This window comes from Thermothelomyces thermophilus, chromosome 1 (genome assembly GCF_000226095.1).
Source record: "Thermothelomyces thermophilus ATCC 42464 chromosome 1, complete sequence".
Taxonomy (NCBI): Eukaryota; Fungi; Ascomycota; class Sordariomycetes; order Sordariales; family Chaetomiaceae; genus Thermothelomyces; species Thermothelomyces thermophilus.
Genome location: NC_016472.1, coordinates 1042002 through 1066502, shown reverse-complemented (window position 1 = coordinate 1066502; position 24501 = coordinate 1042002). Strand labels below are relative to the sequence as shown.

Sequence of the window (24501 nt, the reverse complement as noted above, 5' to 3'; positions counted from 1 at the left end):
GTCGACATGGCCAGCGGTGCCAGCCTCGGGGACAGCAAAGTGTGGTTTGGTGTGACGCATGTTGGTCCTGGTCTGTGGAACCACGGAGCAGGCCGGAAAAGTTGAGGCGGCCAATCTCCTGGGGACCGGGCAGCCCTGTAACCAATCGCCGTTGTGCTGGAACGCAAGGGTTTCCCACTTTTTTTGCCGCTCTCTTACAACTCACTAACGCAGTAACTAGCGCATTCGGGTCTTCGTTGGAGAGAACCATCAACCATCATTGACCTTTTTGGGGGGCCTGCCGGAGCCTCGTTTTACGGTCGATTGGGAACACTGGCTCGACGATCTTGTTATCTTTGCGGGGCTGTCGGCTATTTTTGCCGCCCCCCATATTTCCAATCTCATTTCAACGTCTTTCCCTTGCTCTTCATACATGGATGATGTTACAGACCCACGAACATGATGTTTGTGTTGGTGTCGGCTCTGCCGATCCTTGGTTCTCTTTTACGTTTACCTCCGGGCCCCCTCATGCCTCTCGTCAGGTCGCCCACCCCGCCGTCAGTCAGGTTTACGAATTGAACATACATACATACATACATCCTTACATGCCTACTTTGTGGTACGGTACATACATACACACTGCTACGGTCCCCTATTGTGGCGCTCCTGTGGACAGCACACCGCCGACTTTGCTGGGAGCTGGACACGCTCTATTTTTCCCTGTCATGTTCCCGTCCTCTTGGCGGCGCCCTTCCGGGCTATACACTACTAGGAACCCTCCCCCGACTCGCAGACCGCCAGTTCCGCCAGGGGATGGATCTGACAGTCCGGGCCTTCTCCATCATTCGCCCGGAGAGCTGCGCTGCCACATGGACCGTCAAGCGGCGTCCATGTATTCTCGTCTCCTTCGGCTTTGGCCCCCCCCTGTGCCCTGATTGGGCTTGCGCAGCGGAAAGGGCCACTCGCAAACCGGGTACGAATAACCAGTGGCCAACTCAGGGATCGCTTTTTCACCAGCACTGCCAGTGAGGCGGATTCGATTCACCTTGCCCTCCCCTGCTGCCGTTGCCGTTCAACAAGCTCTGGTTATGATACCTAGGCTGCTTGGCTGGCTTACTCCTACTTCTTCCGCAGCGATCACAGTGCGATGCTGTAAATTCGAGCCTGTGCTCTCTTTCTCCTCGAGTTCGTTCTTAGTGTTAACGGGCTGTTGGCCCCTCTTGCCGCCTTCCCGATATCTTACCCTCACTTTTCTATCTTTTGTTGTGTTGTCGGGGTTTCAGGTGATGGTCTTGCCACAGAGCGGTCGGTGCTGATCCCGGTCCTGTGACGCGAAGATAGACGCACATACAAGCACACACACCCTCTATCCCTCCCTCTCTCTCCCGCTCTCTCTCTCTCTCTGTATCCCTCTCTACCGCTTTCAGTGCTTCACTCCCGAGCATGTCCGATGGCACTGCCGGTGACAGACAGGGACGGCCACCCGCCGTCCCGTCCCCGTCCCTCTCACGGTCCCTGCTACTATCCTCCCAAGCGGCGCAGTGTCGATATGACGGTCCACGATGACTATGGCCCCCACTCCCTGCACAAGAGGCCGAGATATGCCCATCACCCCCAGTTTGCCGACCCGGTAGCCTTCAAAGCCGTTGACGCAACACTCAGCTTCCCTCACCTCTATCACCCTCACCCTCACCCTCACCCTCACCCTCGCTACCCACATCACCCATACCCCTCCCCGTGCGCTCGCGTTCTCTCCCCACAAGCGGCAGGCACTGCCGTTGCCGCCCCGGCGCTGGAGCGGACTGCCTCGGGCCACTCCATCCGCCCGGACACCACCGAGCGGTGCGCCTCGACCGAGCTCCTGGAGGACCACGAGGCCGCCCAGCGCGTGCGCGATCACTTGGCTGCCTTCCGCCGGCGCAACCCGGACTCCAAGCACGAGCGCATCCTCCGGAGCATCATCAGCCCGCGGCCCCTCCCACCACGGAGGCGGCGTCACCACTATTCCCACTCCCACAGCTGCCACCGTGGCCGTGGGCAGGAAGAAGAAGAAGAGGGATGGAGGGAAGGAGATTGGGGGGGAGGGAGAGGAGGAGGAGGAGGAGGAGGAGGAGGAGGAGGAGGAGGAGGAGGAGGAGAGAGAGGAGGGGCCAACGATTTTGAATGCTGCTACTGCGAAGAAGAAGAAGGAGAAGAGGAGGAAGAGGAAGAAGAAGAGGAAGCAGAGTACCCGCTCGACAACGACGCGCTCGAGTCCATCTTCTCGGCCGCCAACGAGATCTTCTTCAACGGCCGCCTCAGCCAGCGCGTCACCTGGGACTGGTCGCACGCCTCGAGCGCGCGCTACGACAGCCGCGTCATCGGCACCACCGCCCTCCGCCGCGCCGCCGCCCACCAGCGCGGCTTCGAGACCCTCATCGTCCTGTCCTCGCCCATCCTGCGCGACCCCCGCTACAGCCGCCGCCTGCTCATCAGCACCTTCCTGCACGAGCTGATCCACTGCTACCTCTTCGTCTGCTGCGGCTTCCGCGCAAGGGGCTGCGGCGGCCACACGCAAGGCTTCCGCGACATCGCCGCCCTCATGGACGACTGGATCGGCGACGGCGCCCGCCTGTACCTGAGGAGGGTCGAGGCCGACCTCGACCTGTTCCGAATCGGCGGCCGAGCCCACCGTCGTCATCGCCGCCGCCAGAACGGAAAGTCCGGGGGCGGAAACAGGGGGGAGGATGAGGAGCAGGGGCAGCAGCAGCAGCAGTGGGAGAAGGAGAACGTGGAGGAGGAGAAGGAGGAGGAAGGCCAGGAGCGGGATTATGACGGGGGACAGGAGGTTGGCGGCGTCGTCGTCGTCAAGGACCAGCGGGACAGGTGGGACAACTGGGACAAGTGGGATGCCCAGATAGATGGGAGGTTCGGCGTGCCGGGCAATGTGTATCCTTGCTCGGGCATGCCGGCGGATCAGGAGGAATACGTCACTGCTGCTGCTGCTGCTGTGGCACTCCCCGGCCCCGGCGTCCAGGAGGTTGCGTACTTCAGGGGCGGCGCCGGCGCCCTTGGTCCACCCGGCCATGCAGTTGCCTACGTTGCCCGGGGCACATCTCTCAGCCCCTCCAGGCCCGGAACCCCCGCCCGGGAGGCGGTATACCGGGGGCGCGTCAGTTCCCCGAGCTCCACCAGACCTGGCACCCCGACGAGAGAGACGCTGTTGCATCATAGCCGTAGCGGCTTCCCCAGTCCCGGGCCCGCTAGTCCCCCCCCGTGGGAGACGGCGCACTACGCCGACGGCCCGGGCCCGGGTACCGTCACCGCGATGACGATGACGACGACGACCACCACCACCACCAGTGCCAACACCGCTGTCTGGAGGAGACAAGCCCGCGGTGCCGGCCGGCACCTCTACGTCTACACGGCCGACGAGGCACCGGCATCCTACGTTTATGCGCATCCCACAGGCAGACGGCCCTGATGCCGTAATCAGAAACGCCGCCACAAGCCACCCCCTTTTCTTTACCTCTCCTGTTCCCATGGGCGCGAAACCTGTCCATCTCTATTTTCTTTTTCTTGTTTAAATTTGGTCATGGAGGATTGCTGGCTGCATAGCAACGGCGCGCAAGGATATCTGGCATAGACGCATATTTCTTTCTGTTTCATATATTCCCCTGGCCATTTGTACACCTAGTCAGCAAGGTCTTGTGGACTGGCTTGTCACACACACCCATTGTAGACGTATATATTCTGTATTTTCATAAAGTTCCTTTTCCGTCCCTCGGTGGCCACGACATGGCATTTTTTTTTAAAAAAAAAAGAAAAAAGCCTGGTGTGCTTGGACCTCACCTCACTTACACCGGCTTTACTCCTCGATGATGCAATTCACTCTCAACTAATATGCCGGCTTGCGACAAAATGAGCCCATGAACCAAGAAAAGAAACAATCTGCCATTAGTTATTATTATCCTACCAAGCCGGCATGTCATAACAAGCCTAAAGAGCACACACCCAACAACACAAGTCGTTTGCCCGCTCCATTTCACATCCGATACGCCCCGGCCGCGTCCATAACCCAAACGTGTGTTCCGTTCAATCATCCCATACCCATCATCATGAAAACTGTTCATTCATCCATCCATTCCTCCCAATTTTCACCACCCGCTCATCATTATCTTCATCATCACCACCAACCACCACCGGCCAATAATCGTTGGTGCTCTACGCTCGTTCCAGCCCAACTCCCGTCCCCCCCGCGTTGCCCCCGTCGCCGCTATACACGGCATCCCGGCAGAGCAGGGCAACCTTCTTGAAGAAGCGCCTCCACTCGAGCGGATCGCCCTTGACCTTGACGAACCTCACCTCCAGCAGCTCCAGCTCCCCCCCTTCTTCTTCTTCTTCTTCCTTCCCCCCGTGGTGGCCCGCCGACGACGAGACCAGCCGGAACCGATCGACGAGGACGTCGCCGTGCAGCCCCTGCCGCCTGCCGTCCAGGGTGCGCACCTTGAAGGTCGCGACGTGCTCGCCGTGCTGGTGGTGGTGCGGGTCCGTCGGCGCGGCCGAGCGGGACGGCGGCGGCAGGGGCACGTTGAGCTGGTGCAGCGCGTCGTGCAGCATCTGGACCAGCAGCGAGGGGGGCACGGCCGAGAAGAAGCGGGTGAGCGAGTACGACGGGACGATGTCGCGGAACTGGCGGGCGTGCTGCGTCAGGGACAGGGGCACGCCGGGCGTCTGCGAGAACTGGCTCATTGTCGGCTCGTCCGCCAGCGCCTCGAGGGCGGCGGCGGCGGCGGCGGCGGCGGAGCTTGGGGGGTTGTTGTTATTGTTGCCTGCTAGTGCTGTCCTGAGGGAGGAGGAGGAGGAGCCCGTGGCGAGAGGCTGGGTGGAGGAGATGGCGTAGGTGCCGCCTAGGAGAGTGCGGGGCGCGGGCCGCTCCCAGTCGAAGAGCACGTCGTTGATCGGCGTTTCTGGCTGGGTGGCCGGGAGCTTGGAGGATGACCAGTCGTGGGCGGGGTGGGCGTCGATATCCATTGCCTCTGGCTGGGATTGGCGCTGGGATGGGGTTGGCTCGGCATTGAGATCGACGCGCAGGCCGGCGAGCATCCGCGTGGCGAGCGCAACCGGGTCCGAGATCTTGCCGTCCGATGTCAGGAGGGGGTTGCGCCGTGTGTACCACGGGTGCTGGCGGATCTGGGCAAACGAGAATCGCTTGCTCGCCTCGACGTTCATCATGCCCCGGAGCAGGGACAGGGCGTCGGCAGGCACCCTCCCCCAGAGCGCGTCGGTGCTGCGGCCGTTAGTTCGCACGTACTCCTGGAACTCCCAGCTTCCCGACGTCGGCTCGTCCCACGGCGTGTTGCCGACGAGGAGGACAAACAGGATGACGCCGCAGGACCAGATATCCACCAGGTCGGCCGAGTACTTGGGCCCGTCTCCCGACTTCCTGTCCTGCCTCGCGCACTGCAACACCTCGGGGGCAACGTAAGGCGGACTTCCGCACATGGTGCTGCTCTGCTTCCTGGCCCCTTTGTACTCGAACATGGTTGCCATGCCAAAGTCCGCGATCTTGAGATTACCGCTCTCCGACAGGAGGATGTTCTCGGGCTTGAGGTCGCGATGGGCGACGCCCTTGGAGTGCATGAAGCTGACACCGCTGATCAGCTGCAGGAAGTAGAGGTGCGCAATATCCTCCTGTACTCCGACGTCTGCTTCGATCTTGTCAAACAAGTCGCCGCCCTCGGCAAACTCCATGGCGATCCATCTCCATACCGCATCCTCGCCCGTGGCGAACCACTCAATGATGTTTGGGTGCTGGCCGATGTGTGAGTGCAGCGACACCTCCATCGCAATCTGCTTCGCAGAGATGCGGCCCTGCCTGATCGCATAGCCCTTGTGGATTAGCTTGACGGCAAAGACCGGCGACGGCGCATCAAGGGGTATCGCTTTCTTGATGCTGCGATCTGTTAGTGTGGGGCGCCCGGGCAAGGGGTGTGTCTTGAGTGGTGTATAAGTGGGCGCCGGGGAGCAATCTCACGATGCATATGCGCCCCTCCCAATCGTCTTGGAGATAATTCTGAAGGGGAGGTCGCGTGGGAGAGGGTCTAGTTGCGAATGTTGCATCTATTGATTGTTCAGCTTGATATTCTCTCGATCAAAGGTGGTGATGACTCTTGACGCTCCGAATTTAAAGTCAACAAATATAATGCGACCATGAAAACAAAACAATCGAAGCTGTGAGACTAATGATGCGATGCGTCACACTCAAAGACTAAGGAAAAAAGAAGAGAAAAGAAAAAAACAGTAAAGGGAATAGAAAAGGATTTACAAACAAACAGCCTCGCATGAGCATCTGAGAGGGCACTCACCGTTGTCGCCATCTTGAACGCGTTCAGATCTCGAAGGCGCGTGTTGCTCGCGTAAAGTGACTCCAGATCAGGGGAAAGAACTCGGGGCGCTCATGCACCTGAACGGAGGGGGCAATGTTTTGGGGCGCAGGCAGCAACGAGGGCTCATTGGGTCCCAAGCTGCAATGGACCCGGGCCTGAACCTGGCCTTGGCGCCCGGACCAGGCCCCGCCTAGTTAGGTGTCCCGGTTGCTAGAGGGGCTCCATTCGTCACCTAGGCGTTGGTGGGGAGCATTGCAGAAGTTAGGTCTTTCTGTCCAGTGTAAACATTCCTGCCCAAGAATCTGGAAACGCCCGCCCGGGCCGCTGGCTTTTTTTTAAGTTGGTTGCCGCCTTCCCATCCTTAGCAAGAAACGCCAACCCCGAGCTCTAGCTCTTGCCAGCCATCTCAAGTCTTGCTCTCTCTTAAAGAGACAGCAAGACGCCCGTCGTCTTTTCTTGTTACAGGTATGGGACACACCTTTTCCCCTAGAATCCGTCTTCATCCACGCCTCACGAACCTAGGGACTGACCTATTATTTCTTTCTCAACAGCATCTGTCAAGAGGCATTTTGCTTTGAATCCCTCTACTACGCACACTTGTTGATTTGATTTGCCTGACTGTTGCCCGCTCTGCCGGCCGTCAACTTTTCAGACCATCATGTCCTTTGCAGAAGACGGCCACAACGCCGTCCCTGGCAGCGTCCAAGCCAACAAGCTTGGCGGCGCAAGGAAAGGTGCCGAACCGGGTCAGAATGCCGCGAAGAGGTGAGTGCTGCGTGCGAGCTGGAGAGGGTTTCGAGACGGCTGTCGCAGTGCTGAGGTCGCAGTGGTGAGGGCGCATGGCTAACGCGCAGCCCCGCAGGTTACAAACAGAGCTTATGCAGCTCATGACATCGCCCGCGCCAGGGGTGTCGGCCTTTCCTTCTGCCGACGGCAATCTGCTCTCCTGGAGGGCTACTATTGAGGGTCCCGACGACACGCCCTACTCCGGGCTCACGTTCAAGCTCAGCTTTGAGTTTCCGTCCAACTACCCGTATGCACCGCCCACTGTGCTCTTCCGGACGCCCATCTACCACCCCAATGTCGACTTCTCGGGACGCATCTGCCTCGACATTTTGAAGGACAAGTGGACCGCCGCATACAACATCCAGACCGTGTTGCTGAGTCTGCAGTCTCTGCTGGGAGAGCCAAACAAGTACGAAGCCCACTACCGCTGTACGGGAGAGGCTGACTAACCCTTCGCAGTGCTTCTCCGCTGAACGGCGAGGCTGCTGAGCTGTGGGACAAGGACCCAGCCCTGTTCAAGACCAAGGTTATGGACCGCCACAAGGATGTCGAGGACGATTGAAAATAGGTTAATTGGGTCATGGGGCTTGGCTTTTTTTATTTTTTTTCGGGTTGTCATGGGAGAATGGAGTTTTCTTTTCAGGGCATTGCGCCCCACGGAGTATCGGTCCCTGGGTTAGGAGGGTTTGCGTTGCCAGGGCGGATTTGGTTCATGGATATCCCTTCGTTGTCTGCTACTGGCGCAGGCTGAAGTACATCAAGCATTGGCTTTGAAATGGACATTTGGTTGTCCATGAGCGAGATAATCCCAGCGCATCCACTCTGGTAGTTTTCCGACCGAACCCCCCTCTGTCCAGCCCCGCTGTGCCTTGACCGTTCTTTGACGTGGTTGTGGTATCGAAGGTGTGCCGTACTTTACGAACCCGTGTATTCGTAAAAGGAAGCTAGATGCCATGCGAGAACTCCGGAGAAGCCCAATGCCGCCATGAAACTGAACCACGGCCCAATCTCGATCCCCCCCGGGTTTTGTCGTCATCCCTTACTCCTCGACAACAACCGTGTGCAGACCCTTGGGGTTCTTGACGTTGACGGCCTGCACGTAGCTGTAGAGCTTCTCCTTGGCGCCCTCCTCGTCGTTACGCCTCCGGGAGATGCGGACGCGGAGCCTGTAACCAACACCCTTGATGCCTTGCTCCCAGACCTTCTTGTTCAGCTGGGGGTCCAGACGGACGTCCGAGGTGCCCTAATGCCATCACTGTCAGCCTCATGCCCACCCTTCTGCCACTCCACCGACCGGATCGAAACTTGGATAGCTTCATCTCAAGGTTCGAATTCGTCGGGTTGTTGTCGTAATCGAACGAACGTACCATAGCCTTGGCAGCAAACGCCTTGATCTCCTTGATCGCACGCGGGGCCCTCTTCTTGAAGGTGACACCGTGAAGCTGCACATCCGGTCAGCAGTCCGGCACAACATGAATTCCAACGTCTATTATTCGCTTCACCTACGCGCTTGTGCATGTGGATGGTGTACTCGCGGGTGACCACGTCGGCGATGGCCGAGCGGGTGGCCTTGCCTGAGGGCTTCTGGGACGACATTCTGGCAGCCAACCGTTAGCAGGTGTTTGCAAGGACGAGATGCCGCGGGCGAGAGGCATAGTGCTCCGTGCCGAATCGAGAGAGGATGAAGGACGCAATTACGTACTTTGGCGACGTCGGGAACTCGTGCACTCGGAGTCGGGTTGAGTGGTGTCGAGGAATCGTCGGTTTGGCTGGGTTTCGATAAACCTACCTCTGGCAATTTTGCATTGGTTTTTTCCGCGAATTATGCGAAAGTGCGGGCCTGGGCTCAGAGTCCTCGCGTAACTGCCCTAATGTGGAAAGGCGGCGTCGGCTTAGGTGTGCCAGCCCCATTTCATTTTGTGGCTCGGCGAATGTGGCTAGTGGTTGACACTGACCGTCAGCTGCCAAGTTCGTATCCATCTCGGGCGGTCGAACGAACCGAGCACTCCCTGGCTCAGACGAACGGTCGCGACTCCACCCATTTTTAGCTCGCATGGTACTCCGTATGTTATGTTAATTACGGAGTATGACCCGCTCGGTTGCTCATTTGACGTTCTCGCATCGCAGGGGGCAACCGCGCCTCTCGAGTGTTCGTTCGAGCTCCTCCGAGACGCAAGCCAATTCTACCATCATCGCCTTTCGCAACCCGACTTCAATCCGTACGCTGTGCGTACAACACGTTCCTTTCAGCACAACCAGCCGGAAACTCGTAAACTCTCCTGCCTCTGGGTCACATAGCTCCGTTTGACAACATACCTTTGCGGCACCATCGCAATTTCTTGGGCGACCGCATGCACCCGATCGCTGTCACAACCCTGTCTCATGAGGTTATAAAGGCGGAGCTCGACGCGTTTGGATTCATCGATCGTTTAAGTTTCTCTTTCTTACCCTCACCGACCCATCTTCACTCCCATCACCCAGCCGAACTCCCTCTTCAGCTCCAGGAAAGATGGCCGACAACGCGCCAGCGAATCCCCCTCCCCAATCCGACTTCCCTCGAAATCGATTACCAACACTCTTCGAAGTTCTCAGTCGTCGGACCCTGCCTCCTGTTGATTTGTTTTCTTTCTACATCTACATGAGAGATCAGCAGCGCTCCGTCGACTACCTCGATTTCTGGTTAGTTCAACTGGCCTCGTATTTTCAACTCCCTTTGAGATTCTAACCTCATTCCAGGCTGGATGTCGCACAGCACATGTCGCTCTGCCGTCACTATGTGCGCGAACTTCGCCGATCCGTTCTCGTGGGCACGCCCGACTTGGACAGAGCCTCCAAGCGGTCATCGGGCATTCTGGAGGGCCTCGGAGACCTCAGCTACTCGGCTCCAGGGCCGTCGATGTACGCAACCGAGAAGGAGAAGGATCAAGATGCTCGAATGTCTGCGTTCTTACGCGAGGATCGCGAACTTCACGACTCCCCGGCTAGCAGCGACGCGAGACAGAACCGCCCGAGCACGAATCTCAGCACACCTCGGGAGCTCAACACGGATTCAACCTCTCCTCCGCACACGGTAGCGCGACAAGACATCAGAGCCTCTGCCGAGAAGATCCTTTACACCTTCCTTCTCCCGGGCGCCGAACGCGAAATCACCCTGCCGGGCTCAATCACTCAGGACGTCACAACAGCTATCGAGGAATTCGGAAGGGACGACCCCGAGGTGTTTGACGTGGCTAAGGACTATGTCTTTCAGGCGATGGAGCGCGACGCTTTTCCGGGGTTTCTCAGGATGAAGGCGCTTGGCAACCTGATCCCCCCGACAATGGTCATGCGACTCATCATAGGGCTTGTGTCTATGTTTGGTGGTTTCTGGGCTGCGTTCATCCTCATCTTCCTCGACAAGTCCCGGATGGAGAGACTTTGGGTAAGCCATGGCATCTTAGCTCCCCTTTTCACTGTTCTCGGCTAACTCTCGCGAAGCTTATCCTCCCCTTCACCATTGGCGTCTACTGCCTCGCCTCTTACCAATATTGCCTCGACCCAATTCTCGCCCTCATCGGACTGAGCGAGTACACCCCCTTCAACTTTTCCCGAATGCGGGAGCCCTACGTCCGGAAGCTTCTCGCTCGCCGGTCGGTCATGGTTCTGGCCGTGACGGCCCTCGTAGACGCAGCACTCTGCGTCCTCTTCATCCTGGTTCCTGGCAAGCGGCTGTGAGGGAGTGCGGGTCTGGGCTCACGGGAGTTTGTGAGCTGGCCTCGCTCCCGATTTGATCAGCCCATACCGGCTATCCCAGGCTAGCGAATATTCTAGAGGAAAAGCGGGTTGACAGGAGCCAGGGGAAGAAGTCTTCGATCACGACCGTCACGTTGTTCCTAAAGCCTTTACCGCCACCAGAGGGAGTCAAGGGGGGGAGTGGCGATCTCTGCATTTGATTTCAGTAGGCGCAGGGTAGAGGGAGGGAGGGAGGCCTCGGTGGGTGTTCAGGATATGGCGGTCTTCTTCTCAGCATACATTCTTTCTCATCATTTTTCCTTTCGAAGCTTTTGGGGTTGCGTTATTTCGCGAAAACCAGGACCCTGGCTTTTCTTTTCCTTGCTCGGCCGTCTCTATCGTCTTTGAAGCTCTTGTTATTTGCATTTTGCGCCGCCGCCAATGTACGATATACTAGTAATACCCAGCGTCGTGGGCGTTTCAAAGCACTGGAGGGGCCGTCCGCCAGACACAGATAGTTGCAGTTGCGCTGAATCACAGAACTCGAAACCCACCCTGTTCTTCCCTGCCTCGAGACTCATTATCGTGATATTCTGTGCCTGCAGTGCTATACGTATCGTGCCTGGGTTATTCGTCATTTCATTACTGACATGTTCATGCTCGGCCCGTTGACCCCCGATTCCCCCCTGTGTGTGTGTGCTGCGTATGGACAATGGAGGCGCGGTTCTACGCCTCCATCTTCCGTCTACTCGCCCGTTTCTGTCCTTTGTCGTCTACGTCCATGCTGTTCCCCCCCGTCTATGCCGACGTCGGTATCCGCATCGCTGCCGTTCATGTGAGCGCTATCGCGTTTCACCGCCGATCTCACTTCGTGCCCCGTCGCGCTGCCGCTACCGGCGAGGTTTGTGATTGCTGCGCCTGTTGCCCCTGGGGCGAGGTAACTGCTGCCGCCGCCAACCGTCAGCATGCTGTCCTTATCCGTGTTCGTCAAGGTGGTAGTAGCAGTGGTGGTGGTGGTGGTGGTGGTGGTGGTGGTGGTGGTTGTGAATGTAATGGAGGAAGAGGCATTGTTGCTGATGTTACTGTTGTCGTTGCCGCCGCCGTCGCCAGGGTTCAGGGTCAATCCGGTGTGGTGGGAGGGTGGGGGCTTGATATTGCGGGCATTCTTGCGAGGGGCAGCGGAATGTGCAGCAGCAGCAGCAGCAGCAGCAGTAGTAGTAGTACTAGTAGTAGAAGAAGAAGAAGCAAGGGGGAGAAATGATGTGCTATCAGGGGCGTAAGGGGCGTGCCCACCCGTTTTCTCCTTTTCCACCAGCGCATCCACTTCGCGGGCGCGAGCTGCTGCGCGTGCCGCGCGGCGATCGGCTTCGGCCCGGAGCTGGGTCATCTGGCAAGAGAGGGACTCGAGAGTTGCATCGCACCGCCCGGCCCAGGCTTTCAAGCTTGAGAGCAGGCTGCTGATGGTTGTGGGGGCGACGTCACGGAGCGGGGAGACGCTGTCGATCTGCACGCGAGAGGCCTTGGGGTTAAGCTGGGCCTTGATGAGGCCGGCGTAGATGGCACTGATCACGAGCTCCTCGAGGGCCTGACGGCTGGGGAGGTCGAGCGCCTTTTGGAGGGAAGCGTAGTCGAGTGCTGGAGAAGCGCCATTGCTGGAGGAACCGTCCTTCTTGGCAAGGGTCAAGAGGGAGAGTTGGCGAAGCTTAAGGCGCTGGGCGTCGTTGAGCTCAGGAAGGCCGGGAGTGGAGAGGTATGAGGAGTAGGTGCCATGGCAAAATATTCGGAGAAGGGTGAGATAGGGCGAGAACTCATCCGACAAGGCGAGGGCTTGGATCTGAGGGGTCTGGAGCAGCTCGGTGAAGATGTAGGTGTTGGGCGCCGACGTCGCGCGGACGACCAGGTCGGCCGCGGCCCGGGGAGAAGTGGCGGACTTGCTGAGAGCTAAGAAGGGCTGGGATGGGGATCAGATACAAGGTACCTGGCCCGAGGAGAGGAGTCATCACTTGGATAATGCCTGGCGAGTTCGTTCGAAGAGCCCGGCGAAGGGGGAGAAGGCGCGGGGGAGAAAAGGCGGGGAAGCGAGGAATGAAAAAGAGGACTCACCTCGAGCGCATTAAGAGCTTTGGCTTGCTCCATCTCGTGCGATTGGGACCTTGTGCCCTCAAATGTTCGAACTATTGACCGTGGTACGTTGAATATTGCGAAATCCGTGGGTTCCAAAAGCCGATCAGAGTTAGCTTGTCGCTTTGTTGTTGCCGTAATGCGGGCTGCAGCCTTGCTGGTGGGGCACGAAGCTAGTGTACATAGTATGTAGTGTATGTACGGATTAATCCGTATGTACATACATCCGTAGATAAGGTAGTTCGAGCCCTCCGAGATGCGCTGAGCGTATGTATTGTGTAGCGTACGGATTACACTAGTGTACTGCGTAATTAACAGCGTAATCTGTAAGGCTGAGCCCGAACCAAAGCACTGCAAGCTCAACCAACAATTCGATCCGCACATTACTTACAAAACAGAGCAGGTACCGAACCACACGTGCCGATCCGGGAAGTCCCCGATCGGCAGCGCCAAGCTCAAGTCACAGTACGAAAAGCAAAAAGCTAGTCCTTAGAAGCACCTCCAACCGTGAAGATGTTGTCCGCGCTGTTATCTGGCTTACTGTAATTCGACTAGGGTAGTGTATGTGCATACTTTCCTCTTGCAAATGTTTTAAGATTTGCAACAGTGTTGCTTCAGACCTGTTTGACATCAACTCGGGCCCTCCTGGCCGCCAAGAGCCCACTACTGTGTATGGGTTACCCGCATGTATGGACGGATTACAAGACCCGGCCATCTTTCTGTGTCCCATCCTTCGGGACTTGACCATCCGCTTTGCCTCTGCAATTTTAATGTGGTGCGCACTTGGAAGGGCCCGTCCCCCCACGCCTGCTGAAGTTCCCGCAAGGACACACTGTGCGCTCTTTCGGATGGTGCAATCGTCCTGTCTACATAGAGCTGTGCAATCTCCCGGGGGATCGTAGCTTGGCCGAGACAGTTTGGGAATCAATTTATGGGCTGTTCAACTACCGTCGCTCATTTGACAGCCCAGAAAGGTGTAGTGACTACCGGCAACAGAAAGGTATATTTTCGTGGGGATGCCACCTTCGGCAGTGATAGACCACTAGGCAAGCACGGCGTCTGACGCAATCAAGGCACTTTTCCTCTCCTGTCTCGTGGAGTCATGAGCTCAGTTCCCTCTCGGCAGAAAAAACTAAACAAAACCGAAAAACGTTGCTCCGTGCTGATTCCGACTCTGTTGTACATACATACAGAGTATGCCTTTGCCCATTCCGCTGCTGCTGAGTGAGATGGTCACGAAGCCTCACTCGTAAAAATGCGCCATGCTCTCTCCCGTCACCGAATCGTATCAGGAAGAGCGAGGGCAAGCGTGCACTGTTACGCTCCTCATACCCGTGTGTTTGAGACAAAATGCTCCAGTGTTGAGGCATGAGTTAAATGCAGACGACTCTGTACTAGTATCTCATCCCAAATTTAATCCCTAAGGGTGGAAAGCCATCCAATCGAGGGTGGCGAAACGAGTTTCAAATCTCAGGTTTAAGCGGTTCCAAGTTCACAGTGCGCAAGACTGTACTTTCTGCCCCACTGGGCTTCTTTCGTCGGTTCCGCCGCTCCCGCAGCGGAGCTGCTCATTCATTCATTCATACCTGGCTTCTCGCTGTCCGATTTTCCTGTCTCTCGTCTAATAATGCAGAACAAGGCGCCATCGCTGGAAGTTGGCTTGTCCTCCTCTCGCATTTTAGCAAAGAAAAGAAAAAAGACCATTTTTTTCTCCACGATTACGTCCGTCCAAATGATATAGCGACAGTCGCCCCCGTGGATCGAGCGACCTCGAACATCTAAGTGGCACCGGTGTATCCACGCACTTTGCGTCGCCGCCGCCGCCGCCGCCGGCGGTTCGCCAGGGTGTCGTCGAGTAGAGAAACGGAATACAATAGGCTCGAGCGGCTCAGGCGCAATCAACACAAGAAAAACAAAACAAAAAATTGGCGCCCGCAAATATCAAGATGTCGCTCGCGGCGCCACCGGCGCACATGGCGACCACGACACTCAAGATTGAGGGGATGACGTGAGTTGCCCGCCGCATACAGCCGGGTTGGCTGGCTCTCAGCTAATGTTTGGCATACAGTTGCGGCGCATGTACCTCGGCCGTTGAAGCAGGCTTCAAAGGTGTCGATGGTGTCGGCAGCGTTTCGGTCAGCCTGGTGATGGAGCGCGCGGTGGTCATGCACGATCCCCAGCGGATATCCGCCGACAGGATACGAGAGATCATAGAGGACCGCGGATTCGATGCCGAAGTCTTGTCGACAGACCTGCCCTCGCCAGTTACCCCGCGCGCCTCGTTCGGCGGCCACCCCAGCGACAGCGGCCCGGCTACGATGGTTACGACGGTGGGAATCAAGGGTATGACCTGCGGCGCGTGCACGTCGGCGGTCGAGGGCGGATTCAAGGACGTTGCGGGCGTCAAACATTTCAGCATATCGTTGCTCGCGGAACGGGCTGTGATCGAACACGATCCCTCGCTCTTGACTGGCGAGGCTATCCGTGAGATCATCGAGGACCGGGGGTTCGATGCCGAGGTCCTCGAAAGCAACGAAAAGGGTCCAGAGGCGAAGGCGGGTTCCGAAGGTGCAAAGACGACTCCGTCAACAGCCACCACGACTGTTGCGATTGAAGGAATGACTTGTGGTGCGTGCACCTCGGCCGTAGAGGAAGGGTTCAGGAATGTCGACGGACTCGTGCGTTTCAACATCAGCCTGCTCGCGGAGAGGGCTGTCATCACCCACGACCCAACCAGGCTGCCGTCAGACAAGATCGTCGAGATCATCGAGGACCGGGGTTTCGATGCCAAGATTCTCTCGACTATTTTCGATTCGCTGGATCACGGAAGCGGCGCATCGACCGCGCAGTTCAGAATCTACGGGACCCTGGACGCGGCCGCGGCGAAATCCCTCGAGGAGAAGTTGAGCGCACTCCCCGGCATCAAAAGCGCGAGGCTTGCGCTGAGTACCTCCCGCCTGACCGTGACCCACCTACCCAACGTCACGGGGCTACGGGCTATTGTCGAGACCGTCGAGAGCGCCGGTTACAACGCCCTGGTCGCAGACAATGACGACAACAGCGCCCAGATCGAGTCTCTGGCCAAGACCCGCGAAATCAACGAGTGGAGGCGGGCATTCCAGATCTCGGCCTCGTTCGCCGTCCCGGTCTTCCTCATCAGCATGGTGTTCCCCATGTGCATCCCGGCTCTGGATTTTGGTTCCATCAGACTCATTCCGGGGCTGTACCTCGGCGATGTCATATGCATGGCACTCACGATCCCTGTCCAGTTTGGTATCGGGAAGCGCTTCTACGTCTCCGCTTGGAAGTCTCTCAAGCATGGCTCTCCAACGATGGATGTATTGGTTGTGCTGGGCACCTCGTGCGCCTTCTTCTTCAGCGTCATGGCCATGATCGTTTCCATCCTGTTTCCGCCCCATACGAGGCCCAGCACCATTTTCGACACCAGCACCATGCTCATCAGTTTCATCACCCTGGGACGCTTCCTGGAGAACCGCGCCAAGGGTCAGACCTCCAAGGCGCTCTCGCGACTGATGTCCCTGGCCCCGTCGATGGCTACTATCTATGTTGACCCTATCGCCGCCGAAAAGGCTGCCGAAGGGTGGACTAGTGATCCCAACGGGGAGGATCCGAAGCAGCCGCTCGATGGTGGCGCGGCCGAGGAGAAAGTGATCCCCACAGAGCTCCTCCAGGTGGGAGACATTGTCATTCTCCGGCCAGGAGACAAGATCCCGGCGGACGGCGTTCTGGTGCGTGGAGAGACTTACGTGGATGAGAGCATGGTCACCGGCGAGGCGATGCCGGTTCAGAAGACAAAAGGAAGCTTCCTGATCGGCGGCACCGTCAACGGTCACGGAAGGGTCGACTTTCGTGTCACCCGAGCCGGCCGCGACACGCAGCTCAGCCAGATCGTCAAGCTTGTGCAGGACGCGCAGACCAGCCGCGCTCCTATCCAGCGCCTGGCTGACGTGCTTGCTGGGTATTTCGTCCCGACGATCCTATTCCTCGGCCTCATGACGTTCCTCGTCTGGATGGTCCTGAGCCATGTGTTGCCGAACCCGCCCAAGATCTTCCTGGAAGACGCGAGCGGTGGCAAGATCATGGTTTGCGTGAAGCTCTGCATCTCGGTCATCGTCTTTGCGTGCCCGTGCGCTCTCGGTCTCGCCACGCCCACCGCCGTCATGGTGGGCACCGGAGTGGGCGCAGAGAACGGTATCCTCGTCAAGGGCGGCGCCGCCTTGGAGACGACGACCAAAATCACCCAGGTCGTCCTTGACAAGACGGGAACTCTGACGTACGGCAAGATGACCGTGGCCAAGGCCGACATCGCCCCTCCTTGGAGCGACACCGACTGGCGGAAGCGGCTGTGGTGGACGATCGTCGGGCTAGCCGAGATGGGCAGTGAGCACCCGATCGGCAAAGCGGTTCTGGGCGCCGCCAGGGCGGAGCTCGGCCTCGGTCCGGACGGTACGATCGAGGGCAGCGTCGGCGACTTCGCGGCGGCGGTTGGTAAGGGCATCACCGCGTATGTCGAACCGGCGACCGCGGCCGACCGGACGCGCTACAAGGTCCTGATCGGCAACGCCCTCTTCCTCCGGCAAAACGACGTTGATGTCCCCCGCACCGCGATCGAAGCCTCGGAACAAACCAGCGAGTCTCGCTCTGCGAAGCCCAACAACACGGGCACAACCAACATCTTCATCGCCATCCAGGGCGCCTACGCCGGCCATCTCTGCCTCTCCGACACCATCAAGGACGGCGCGGCCGCCGCCATCGCGGTGCTGCACCGCATGGGCGTGCGCACCGCCATGGTCACGGGCGACCAGCGCGGCACGGCGCTGGCCGTCGCCTCGGCCGTCGGCATCCACGCCGACGACGTCTACGCGGGCGTGTCGCCGGACCAGAAGCAGGCCATCATCCGGCAGCTGCAGGAGGCGGGCTCGGTGGTGGCCATGGTGGGCGACGGCATCAACGACTCGCCCGCGCTGGCGACGGCCGACGTGGGCATCGCCATGAGCTCCGGCACCGACGTGGCCATGGAGGCCGCCGACGTGGTGCTGATGAAGCCCAACGACCTGATGGACATACCCGCGGCGCTCAGCCTGGCCCGCACCATCTTCCGCCGCATCAAGCTGAACCTGCTGTGGGCGTGCCTGTACAACGTGGTCGGCCTGCCGTTCGCCATGGGCGTCTTCCTGCCCTTCGGCCTCCACATGCACCCCATGATGGCGGGCGCGGCCATGGCGGCCAGCAGCGTCAGCGTGGTGACCAGCAGCCTGTTTCTGAAGCTGTGGAAGCGGCCCCGGTGGATGGACGAGATGGAGGCCGAGATGAGGGACGGGGGTGTCGTCCACCCGAGGCGGAAGCGATGGTGGGCGGTGCTGGGCGGGGCCCGCGAGCTGGTCGGTGGACTGTTTGGGGAGAGGAGGGAGAAGGCCGAGGGCTATGTCCCACTTGCGACGCTCGATCGCGAGTCGCCGGTGTGAGTGTTTTTTTTTTTTTTCCCTTCTCTTTTGTTTCTGTCTTCAAACCCTTGTCTCTTCCTTTTTGCTACATACATGGCGTTGTTCAGCATGGTTTCGGGCATAAGGAAGAGAGCTATCCAGCATGGGAGGCCTTTGGTGGATTGTTTAACGCATATTTTCCTGGTGTTATTGCTAGGCTCGTTATATACCACTCTTGCAATCATCAATCATTCTTGTCTGTCATCTGCGACCAGTTAACTGTGCGTCTGTACGGATTACATGAAGGCTCGCTCGGTATGGCACACCGAATGCAAAATTTGATGGTCCCTTATCTTCGCGGGAACTTGGTCCCAAACAGCAATCCGTCATAAGATGATGACAGCATTTCAGGCGTTGTCATATGTGGGCAAGATCTTATCTCGGAGCTTGCCATTCTCGTTCGAGCCTTGCTGGGGGCTATGCTACTTCATGTCCTATATCCTAAGGTGCGAAGCAAAAATCATGGGAGCTATCCTCTCCTCCGAGCCTCAATCAGGGGGAGCGCCCGCAAACTTGGGGCGACCCATCATCCTGTTCGTGAACATGGGACCCGGCATCGACACGGCCTTAGCCTGCGGCACCCTGAGCAGGCTTGTGTGCGGAATACATAACAAAAATACACCGCCGAGAGTAAATAAAGGCGTCAGAACGAGAGAAGCTGACATGAAGTTGCGCCGAGGGATCGCATCCATTGCTCCGGGTCCCATTGGTTAGGCACATGTGTGGTTGTGGTGGTGCGCGAGAGGCGCGGCTCCTCCCAAATGGAAGAGCCCCGCGCGGATTCGGTATCTGGCAGCCCCCAGTCCCGAAGCCGGCTTTCCGTCGCAATCGTTTCATTTTTTTTAGAAGGCGGGCTGGAGATAGGCCTTCATGGCCTTAACGGCGTCGCCGTCGTGGGCCTTGAGGAGTTCGGTCGCCTTGGCCTTGGGGAGCTCGAGCTCGTCAACCTGGTCAAGAGAGAATATGGCTGTTAGAGAGACGGACGTCATATATACATCGTGCAACATTTTTCCGAATAGGAAACGGGAGGGAACAAAAGAGAAAAAAAAAGAAAAAGAAAAAGAAAACACAAGAAATAGAGAAATATGAAAGACGGACCAGCAGCTTCACATCCGCGGCGTCCACCTTGACCGCCTTGGTTTCCTTCTTGGTGCCGGCGCCGCCTCCCAGGGCGCTCACGGCGTTCTTGACGGCTTCCTGGTCGACCTCGCGGGCGGCGCCCTCGTCATCGGCGCGGGTGTCGTCGAGCTTGGAGAGAGCGGCGGCGGCCTTGCGGTCCTCGGCCGACTTGGCGGTCGGCTGGACCTCGTCCTCGACGTCGGCCGTAGCGCCCTCGACAATGTCGGCGGGCTGTCTGTCTTCGGCCATGGTGGATGAGAAAAAGCTTCTCTGTTTTGAGCTGAGCTGCGCTGATACCTATTTACTCCGAACTTTTGGTAGCCTGACTAGAGGATCGAGCTCGAAAATAGGGCTGTTTTAGGCCGAAGTGGGGGAGGGGTGCTGCCCCCGGCGGGTTGGCGGGACCCCTGCAGCTTAACTAAGCGGGAAGCACCTACTGTGTAGTTTTTCCATTGGCCAATTCATCGATGGGGCTGCTTCTTTCATCGACTAGGATCGTTTTGCCTGGCAACAAATAATAATAAGTGTTTGACTCACAGTCGCAATGATGGTCTCGGACTTTAACTGCCATCCTCTCAGGCTTCATAATAAGCCCGGTTGAACTTCCCCTACCGAAGGTCTCAGAGCTGTATGCCGGCCCCGTGAATTGCTGAAGATTTCCCATATTTATTAGGGAACTTGAAGTTTGTGCGAGCCGCAAGTTCCTTGTTCTCTTCACCCCCCCACCTTTCCCACTTGAGAGGAGGTCGCCTCGGAGCCAGCGAGACACAATGACGACGCAGACGACGACGACCAGCAACGGGCAGGTCCCGGACTGGACGCCAGACTCGTGGAGGTCAAAACCGATCAAGCAGTGTCCCGAGTACCCAGACAAGGCCGCTCTCGCCAAGGCGGTCTCGGAGCTCAAGCGGTTGCCCCCCATCGTTCATCCGCGCGAGATCATCGAGCTTAAGCAGCACCTTCGCGATGTCGCGCAGGGCAAGGCCTTCTTGCTCCAAGGTGGAGACTGTGCTGAGCTGTTCGACTACTGCGAGCAAAACGCCATCGAGTCCAAGATCAAGCTGCTCCTGCAGATGAGCCTGGTGCTGCTCTGGGGCGCCAACAAGCGCGTCGTGCGCATCGGTCGCATGGCCGGCCAATATGCGAAGCCTCGGTCCAGTCCCATGGAGACCATCGACGGCCGCCAGGTCCCATCGTTCAGGGGCGACATCCTGAACGGCTACCACCCCGATGAACGGGAGCTCGACCCGGACAGGCTTGTCAAGTATATCTCTCTTCCCCCCCCCCCCCCCTTTTCCCCGCCGCATTCTCCTGCCAAGGCTCGGTCGATCCTAACCCGGACCCTCCCCCGCCAGGGCGTATTACCACTCCTCGGCCACTCTCAACTACGCCAGGGCGGCCATCTCGTCCGGGATCGCCGATCTGAGCAGGCCCCTTGACTGGAGCCTCGGCCACGTCCGCGACCCGGTCTTGAAGGCCAAGTACGAGAAGGCGGTCGACTTCCTCAAGGACATGCGGGACTTTCTGCACACCATCGGGGCCGAAAACGAGAAGTTCCACACGGTCGACCTGTTCACCAGCCACGAGGGCCTCCTCCTCGAGTACGAGCAGCCGCTGACCCGGCTGCTCGACGACCCGACCGCGCCCCCTTCGGCGCCCCGCAAGGAGTACTACAACACGTCGGCCCACTTCCTCTGGATCGGCGACCGCACGCGCCAGCTCGACCACGCGCATGTCGAGTACTTCCGGGGCATCGCCAACCCGCTGGGCGTCAAGGTGGGGCCGTCGACGCCGGCCTCGGACCTGCTGGCGCTGTTGCGCACGCTCAACCCGGCGCGGGAGCCCGGCAAGATCACGCTCATCACGCGCTACGGCGCCGACAAGGTGGCGTCGCTGCTGCCGGCCCACATCCGCACCGTCGAGGACAGCGAGTACGCCGGCACGGTGGTGTGGCAGTGCGACCCCATGCACGGCAACACCCAGTCGGTCGGCGGCGGCATCAAGACCCGCCGCTTCTCCGACATCTTCAGCGAGCTGCAGCAGACGCTGCGCATCCACAAGGAACAGGGCAGCTACCTCGGCGGCGTCCACCTCGAGCTGACGGGCGACCCCGTGACCGAGTGCCTCGGCGGGAGCGAGGGCCTGGCCGAGGACGACCTGTCGACCAATTACACCAGCTTCTGCGACCCGCGCCTCAATGAGAAGCAGGCACTGGAACTGGCCTTCCTGATTGCTGACCACTATCGGACCGAACGGAACGGGAACGGAAACTAGGCCCGAGCCGCAGCTCAAAAATGGGGAAGAGGGTGATTCGTTGACTGGGACCAGGTTTGGCGTTACGGGGGAAGAAAAAGGGGAAAGGGGGGAAAAAGGGGGAAAAGAGTGAAGTTGGGGTTGGTCAGCATCTGGTCGGTACGCATGCATCAAGGGAACCCCTTCGTATATTCACCAACAACGGGCGTGACAACACATCCGCGCTGTGTCATATATGTATATATATATATATATATATATATATATATATATATAGCGCGGAATACCATGTATCTCATTGTCCGGTCATAAAACACCCCGTCTTTCCAACATCCCACTCAGCGTTCGTGTGCGCGGCGGCCAACCTCGAAGATAGAAAGACCAAAAAAAAAAAAAAAAAAAAAGGTCAGGCATGCCGTGACACCCATCACCTTGCCACCCTAAGCTTAACCGAAGAGCTGTCGCGGACCCCGCTTTCGCAACTCACAAAACGCTCTTGTTCCTCTCCTCTTTCCCCCGCACAGCACCTGCGCACTCCCGGTCTCGGTCCCGCTCCCGCTCCCGCTCCCGCTCCGGAGAACGGGGCAACGGTCAATCCAAGAGGGTGATGGTCTGCGCGCCCTCAAAGGCATCGCCGGACTCGACGGACTGCCAGCCGGCGACGGCGCCGGGCTCGACGCACAGCATGTTCCGGAAGCCGTGCTTGGGCTCGAAGTCCGGGATGGCCCGGGCCTTGTCCGCCCAGGGGTTCCACACGACCACGTTGCCGAAGTTCTCGCGCGTGACGCGGTACCGCGGCACGCCGCCCTCGGCGACCGTCACGTCCCCGGCGGGCGTGTACACGCGGTCCGTCTCGCCCGTGATGGTCGCGGCGGCCGGCTCGGCCGGCTGCGTCTTGTGCGGGTTCGCCGAGTCGACCTTGTCGAAGTAGGGCGCCGACGCGAGGCCGGTGATCTCTACGTTTGTGATGTCCTGTTTTATGATTATTATTATTGTTGTTATTATTGTTATTATTGTTATTATTATTAGGGGAAGAAGAGAGGGAAGAAAAAAAAAAGGGGGGGGGGTGGGAGGGGAAAAAATGCATGAGGTTAGCCCCTAAGCTCGAGACTCTCCTTTGGCTCTTCTCATTTTTCCTCTTCTTTTTTTTTCCTCGTAAGGTAAGGGAGAGGGGAAAAAAAATGAAAGGTCAGATGCGTACCTTGACGCGCAGGTACGTGTGCATCAAGACCTGGCAGTCAAATGGGGCGCTGTCGTCATTGGCGGCCACGATGCTCGTCGTCAGGCTGCGCTGGTTGAGAGTCACGCTGTAGATCAGGTTGAACTTGAAGGGCCAGTGGGCGGACGCCTTGGGGTCGAGCCCCGGCGCGGCCGAGCTCAGGCCAAAGTCGAGCTTCACCGTCGGCTCGTTGGCGGCCTTGCCCACCAACGACTCGGACGTCGACTTGCCCAGGAACTCCCAGCGCGAGGTGCGCGCGAACCCGTGCTGCGGGAGGTCCTTGGTCTGCGGGTGGTCGGGGGCTGTGCTGAAAACCTTTTATGCCCGCCTTGTCAATCCCCGCGTCTGTGGGTGAAAAACAAACAACGGCTGACTTTAACTTGACAGGGAGGGGAAGGGGAAGGGAAAGGGGAGGTATGTAGAAGAGAGGGACTTGGATAGATGTACGCACAGGGAAGACAACAGGGATGCCGCCTCTCACGGCCCGGCTGCCGTCCAGCTTGGCCGCGTCGCTCAACCAGAGCTTCTCGTCACCCGAGGCATCCTTCCAGCTGATCACCGTGGCGCCGTAGAGGAGCACTTCGACGCTCTCACCCGTGGGCAGCTCAGCCCTGACGCGCGAGTTGTCCTCGGAGAAGGTCACTGTCGCCTGGGGTGGAAGCCCGGGGGTTGAAACCAACTCCTTCGGCTTGTTGGCGCGTCCGACCATCTTTGGTGTTCGGTTCGTTTGCTGCTTTCCTTGGTTGCGTTCTGCTAGCAAATATGTTTGTTGTCTTGCTGGGGGGAACGCAAGCGACTTCGAATGAACTAAAACTCCGAGTTAGTGACTAAGATTGTGCGAAATGAAAAGAAGCGGGGTCCGATCAGGAGGGATCAAGGCTTTATTTTTTCTCCCGGAGACAAAAGCTCAAGTACTGTACTCACTTAAGCACCTTTTCCTTTCTTCGTTCTTTCAATTGTGGTTGTTGATTTGAGAGTGACAAGTGGGATGGATGCCCGCGTGAATGCGGGGTATGGCGGGGAGTTTACCTTAAGTTTCTGTTGAATCACTATTGCTTAAAGCAAAGAAAATATTGCGTACCTCCTTTTTTTTTTTCTTTTTTTGGAGCGTAATTCGGCCTTGTATTTATCTCAATTGCAACCTACCGCGGATTGAACGGCAGCAGTTACTAGCGTGAAGTCTAGACTGGGCAGTTTTTGTGGCGAAACAACTGATCGTCATGGTCGCAGCAGCACCTCAGTTTGATCCGACCTGGCCTTTTATGCAGAATGCAAAACCCCTCCGGCCTAGGTGCCCAGGTGCCCAGGTAGGTACTGTACCAAAAAAGGTGAGAGCTTCTTCCATCGAGGTGCGGGGCAATGCTCTCTTCTCAAATGGAACCGAGCGAACAGCGGGGCTTACCTGAAATGGACGTCAGGATGCAGCTTCCATTGCCATCTT

At 58.2% G+C, this 24501-nt stretch overlaps 9 protein-coding genes across 9 annotated transcripts; 5 read left to right on the top strand and 4 right to left on the bottom strand.

The window, feature by feature from the left end:
* Window positions 1–1453: 1453 nt before the first annotated feature.
* On the top strand, window positions 1454–2944 carry MYCTH_2041072 (uncharacterized protein; the record flags this gene model as incomplete). Its single annotated transcript, XM_003658503.1, has 3 exons — window positions 1454–1973; window positions 2205–2654; window positions 2880–2944. Coding segments are annotated over 3 exons (1035 nt in total), but the record flags the coding sequence as incomplete, so codon positions are not given.
* Window positions 2945–3790: 846 nt separating this feature from the next.
* Window positions 3791–6257, bottom strand: MYCTH_2294445 (uncharacterized protein). Its single transcript, XM_003658502.1, has 2 exons — window positions 5996–6257; window positions 3791–5914 (listed from the first exon to the last, which is right to left on the bottom strand). The coding sequence occupies exons 1-2, from the start codon at window positions 6079–6081 to the stop codon at window positions 4183–4185; spliced, it is 1818 nt and encodes a 605-aa protein (XP_003658550.1). The 5' UTR covers window positions 6082–6257; the 3' UTR covers window positions 3791–4182.
* Window positions 6258–6699: 442 nt separating this feature from the next.
* Window positions 6700–8473, top strand: MYCTH_105650 (uncharacterized protein). The gene is made up of 4 exons (XM_003658501.1): window positions 6700–6812; window positions 6899–7112; window positions 7210–7542; window positions 7593–8473. The coding sequence occupies exons 2-4, from the start codon at window positions 7006–7008 to the stop codon at window positions 7693–7695; spliced, it is 543 nt and encodes a 180-aa protein (XP_003658549.1). The 5' UTR covers window positions 6700–6812; window positions 6899–7005; the 3' UTR covers window positions 7696–8473.
* A 798-nt stretch (window positions 8474–9271) lies between these two features.
* On the top strand, window positions 9272–11395 carry MYCTH_2074663 (uncharacterized protein). Its single transcript, XM_003658500.1, has 3 exons — window positions 9272–9812; window positions 9870–10554; window positions 10611–11395. Exons 1-3 carry the CDS (start codon window positions 9643–9645, stop codon window positions 10845–10847), a joined length of 1092 nt encoding a protein of 363 aa, XP_003658548.1. The 5' UTR covers window positions 9272–9642; the 3' UTR covers window positions 10848–11395.
* A 217-nt stretch (window positions 11396–11612) lies between these two features.
* MYCTH_2294435 (uncharacterized protein) lies at window positions 11613–13168 on the bottom strand. Its single transcript, XM_003658499.1, has 3 exons — window positions 12948–13168; window positions 12138–12795; window positions 11613–11788 (listed from the first exon to the last, which is right to left on the bottom strand). The coding sequence occupies exons 1-3, from the start codon at window positions 12978–12980 to the stop codon at window positions 11709–11711; spliced, it is 771 nt and encodes a 256-aa protein (XP_003658547.1). The 5' UTR covers window positions 12981–13168; the 3' UTR covers window positions 11613–11708.
* Window positions 13169–14829: 1661 nt separating this feature from the next.
* Window positions 14830–18627, top strand: MYCTH_2294433 (uncharacterized protein). The gene is made up of 2 exons (XM_003658498.1): window positions 14830–14973; window positions 15034–18627. The coding sequence occupies exons 1-2, from the start codon at window positions 14912–14914 to the stop codon at window positions 18449–18451; spliced, it is 3480 nt and encodes a 1159-aa protein (XP_003658546.1). The 5' UTR covers window positions 14830–14911; the 3' UTR covers window positions 18452–18627.
* A 213-nt stretch (window positions 18628–18840) lies between these two features.
* Window positions 18841–19945, bottom strand: MYCTH_2294430 (uncharacterized protein). Its single transcript, XM_003658497.1, has 2 exons — window positions 19568–19945; window positions 18841–19416 (listed from the first exon to the last, which is right to left on the bottom strand). Exons 1-2 carry the CDS (start codon window positions 19835–19837, stop codon window positions 19312–19314), a joined length of 375 nt encoding a protein of 124 aa, XP_003658545.1. The 5' UTR covers window positions 19838–19945; the 3' UTR covers window positions 18841–19311.
* Window positions 19946–20086: 141 nt separating this feature from the next.
* MYCTH_2294429 (uncharacterized protein) lies at window positions 20087–22095 on the top strand. The gene is made up of 2 exons (XM_003658496.1): window positions 20087–20852; window positions 20944–22095. The coding sequence occupies exons 1-2, from the start codon at window positions 20359–20361 to the stop codon at window positions 21860–21862; spliced, it is 1413 nt and encodes a 470-aa protein (XP_003658544.1). The 5' UTR covers window positions 20087–20358; the 3' UTR covers window positions 21863–22095.
* On the bottom strand, window positions 22073–24317 carry MYCTH_2294427 (uncharacterized protein). Its single transcript, XM_003658495.1, has 4 exons — window positions 23985–24317; window positions 23512–23867; window positions 23043–23375; window positions 22073–22813 (listed from the first exon to the last, which is right to left on the bottom strand). Exons 2-4 carry the CDS (start codon window positions 23767–23769, stop codon window positions 22433–22435), a joined length of 972 nt encoding a protein of 323 aa, XP_003658543.1. The 5' UTR covers window positions 23770–23867; window positions 23985–24317; the 3' UTR covers window positions 22073–22432.
* Window positions 24318–24501: the final 184 nt, after the last annotated feature.

Excerpts from the sequence above, each read along its gene's own strand:
- MYCTH_2294445 (XM_003658502.1), bottom strand. The coding sequence starts at position 6,081 with ATGCAACATTCGCAACTAGACCCTCTCCCACGCGACCTCCCCTTCAGA. Across the intron at positions 5,915-5,995 it reads GGGAGGGGCGCATATGCATC|CATCAAGAAAGCGATACCCC; the intron begins GTGAGATTGCTC and ends AACAGATCGCAG.
- MYCTH_105650 (XM_003658501.1), top strand. The coding sequence starts at position 7,006 with ATGTCCTTTGCAGAAGACGGCCACAACGCCGTCCCTGGCAGCGTCCAA. Across the intron at positions 7,113-7,209 it reads GGTCAGAATGCCGCGAAGAG|GTTACAAACAGAGCTTATGC; the intron begins GTGAGTGCTGCG and ends GCAGCCCCGCAG. Across the intron at positions 7,543-7,592 it reads CTGCTGGGAGAGCCAAACAA|TGCTTCTCCGCTGAACGGCG; the intron begins GTACGAAGCCCA and ends AACCCTTCGCAG.
- MYCTH_2074663 (XM_003658500.1), top strand. The coding sequence starts at position 9,643 with ATGGCCGACAACGCGCCAGCGAATCCCCCTCCCCAATCCGACTTCCCT. Across the intron at positions 9,813-9,869 it reads GTCGACTACCTCGATTTCTG|GCTGGATGTCGCACAGCACA; the intron begins GTTAGTTCAACT and ends ACCTCATTCCAG. Across the intron at positions 10,555-10,610 it reads CCCGGATGGAGAGACTTTGG|CTTATCCTCCCCTTCACCAT; the intron begins GTAAGCCATGGC and ends ACTCTCGCGAAG.
- MYCTH_2294435 (XM_003658499.1), bottom strand. The coding sequence starts at position 12,980 with ATGGAGCAAGCCAAAGCTCTTAATGCGCTCGAG. Across the intron at positions 12,796-12,947 it reads AAGCTCTTAATGCGCTCGAG|CCCTTCTTAGCTCTCAGCAA; the intron begins GTGAGTCCTCTT and ends TCCCCATCCCAG. Across the intron at positions 11,789-12,137 it reads GGTGGAAAAGGAGAAAACGG|CAGTTACCTCGCCCCAGGGG; the intron begins GTGGGCACGCCC and ends TGGCGGCGGCAG.
- MYCTH_2294433 (XM_003658498.1), top strand. The coding sequence starts at position 14,912 with ATGTCGCTCGCGGCGCCACCGGCGCACATGGCGACCACGACACTCAAG. Across the intron at positions 14,974-15,033 it reads CTCAAGATTGAGGGGATGAC|TTGCGGCGCATGTACCTCGG; the intron begins GTGAGTTGCCCG and ends TTTGGCATACAG.
- MYCTH_2294430 (XM_003658497.1), bottom strand. The coding sequence starts at position 19,837 with ATGGCCGAAGACAGACAGCCCGCCGACATTGTCGAGGGCGCTACGGCC. Across the intron at positions 19,417-19,567 it reads CCGCGGATGTGAAGCTGCTG|GTTGACGAGCTCGAGCTCCC; the intron begins GTCCGTCTTTCA and ends TCTCTTGACCAG.
- MYCTH_2294429 (XM_003658496.1), top strand. The coding sequence starts at position 20,359 with ATGACGACGCAGACGACGACGACCAGCAACGGGCAGGTCCCGGACTGG. Across the intron at positions 20,853-20,943 it reads GACCCGGACAGGCTTGTCAA|GGCGTATTACCACTCCTCGG; the intron begins GTATATCTCTCT and ends CTCCCCCGCCAG.
- MYCTH_2294427 (XM_003658495.1), bottom strand. The coding sequence starts at position 23,769 with ATGGTCGGACGCGCCAACAAGCCGAAGGAGTTGGTTTCAACCCCCGGG. Across the intron at positions 23,376-23,511 it reads GCATCCCTGTTGTCTTCCCT|GTTTTCAGCACAGCCCCCGA; the intron begins GTGCGTACATCT and ends CGGGCATAAAAG. Across the intron at positions 22,814-23,042 it reads ACACGTACCTGCGCGTCAAG|GACATCACAAACGTAGAGAT; the intron begins GTACGCATCTGA and ends ATCATAAAACAG.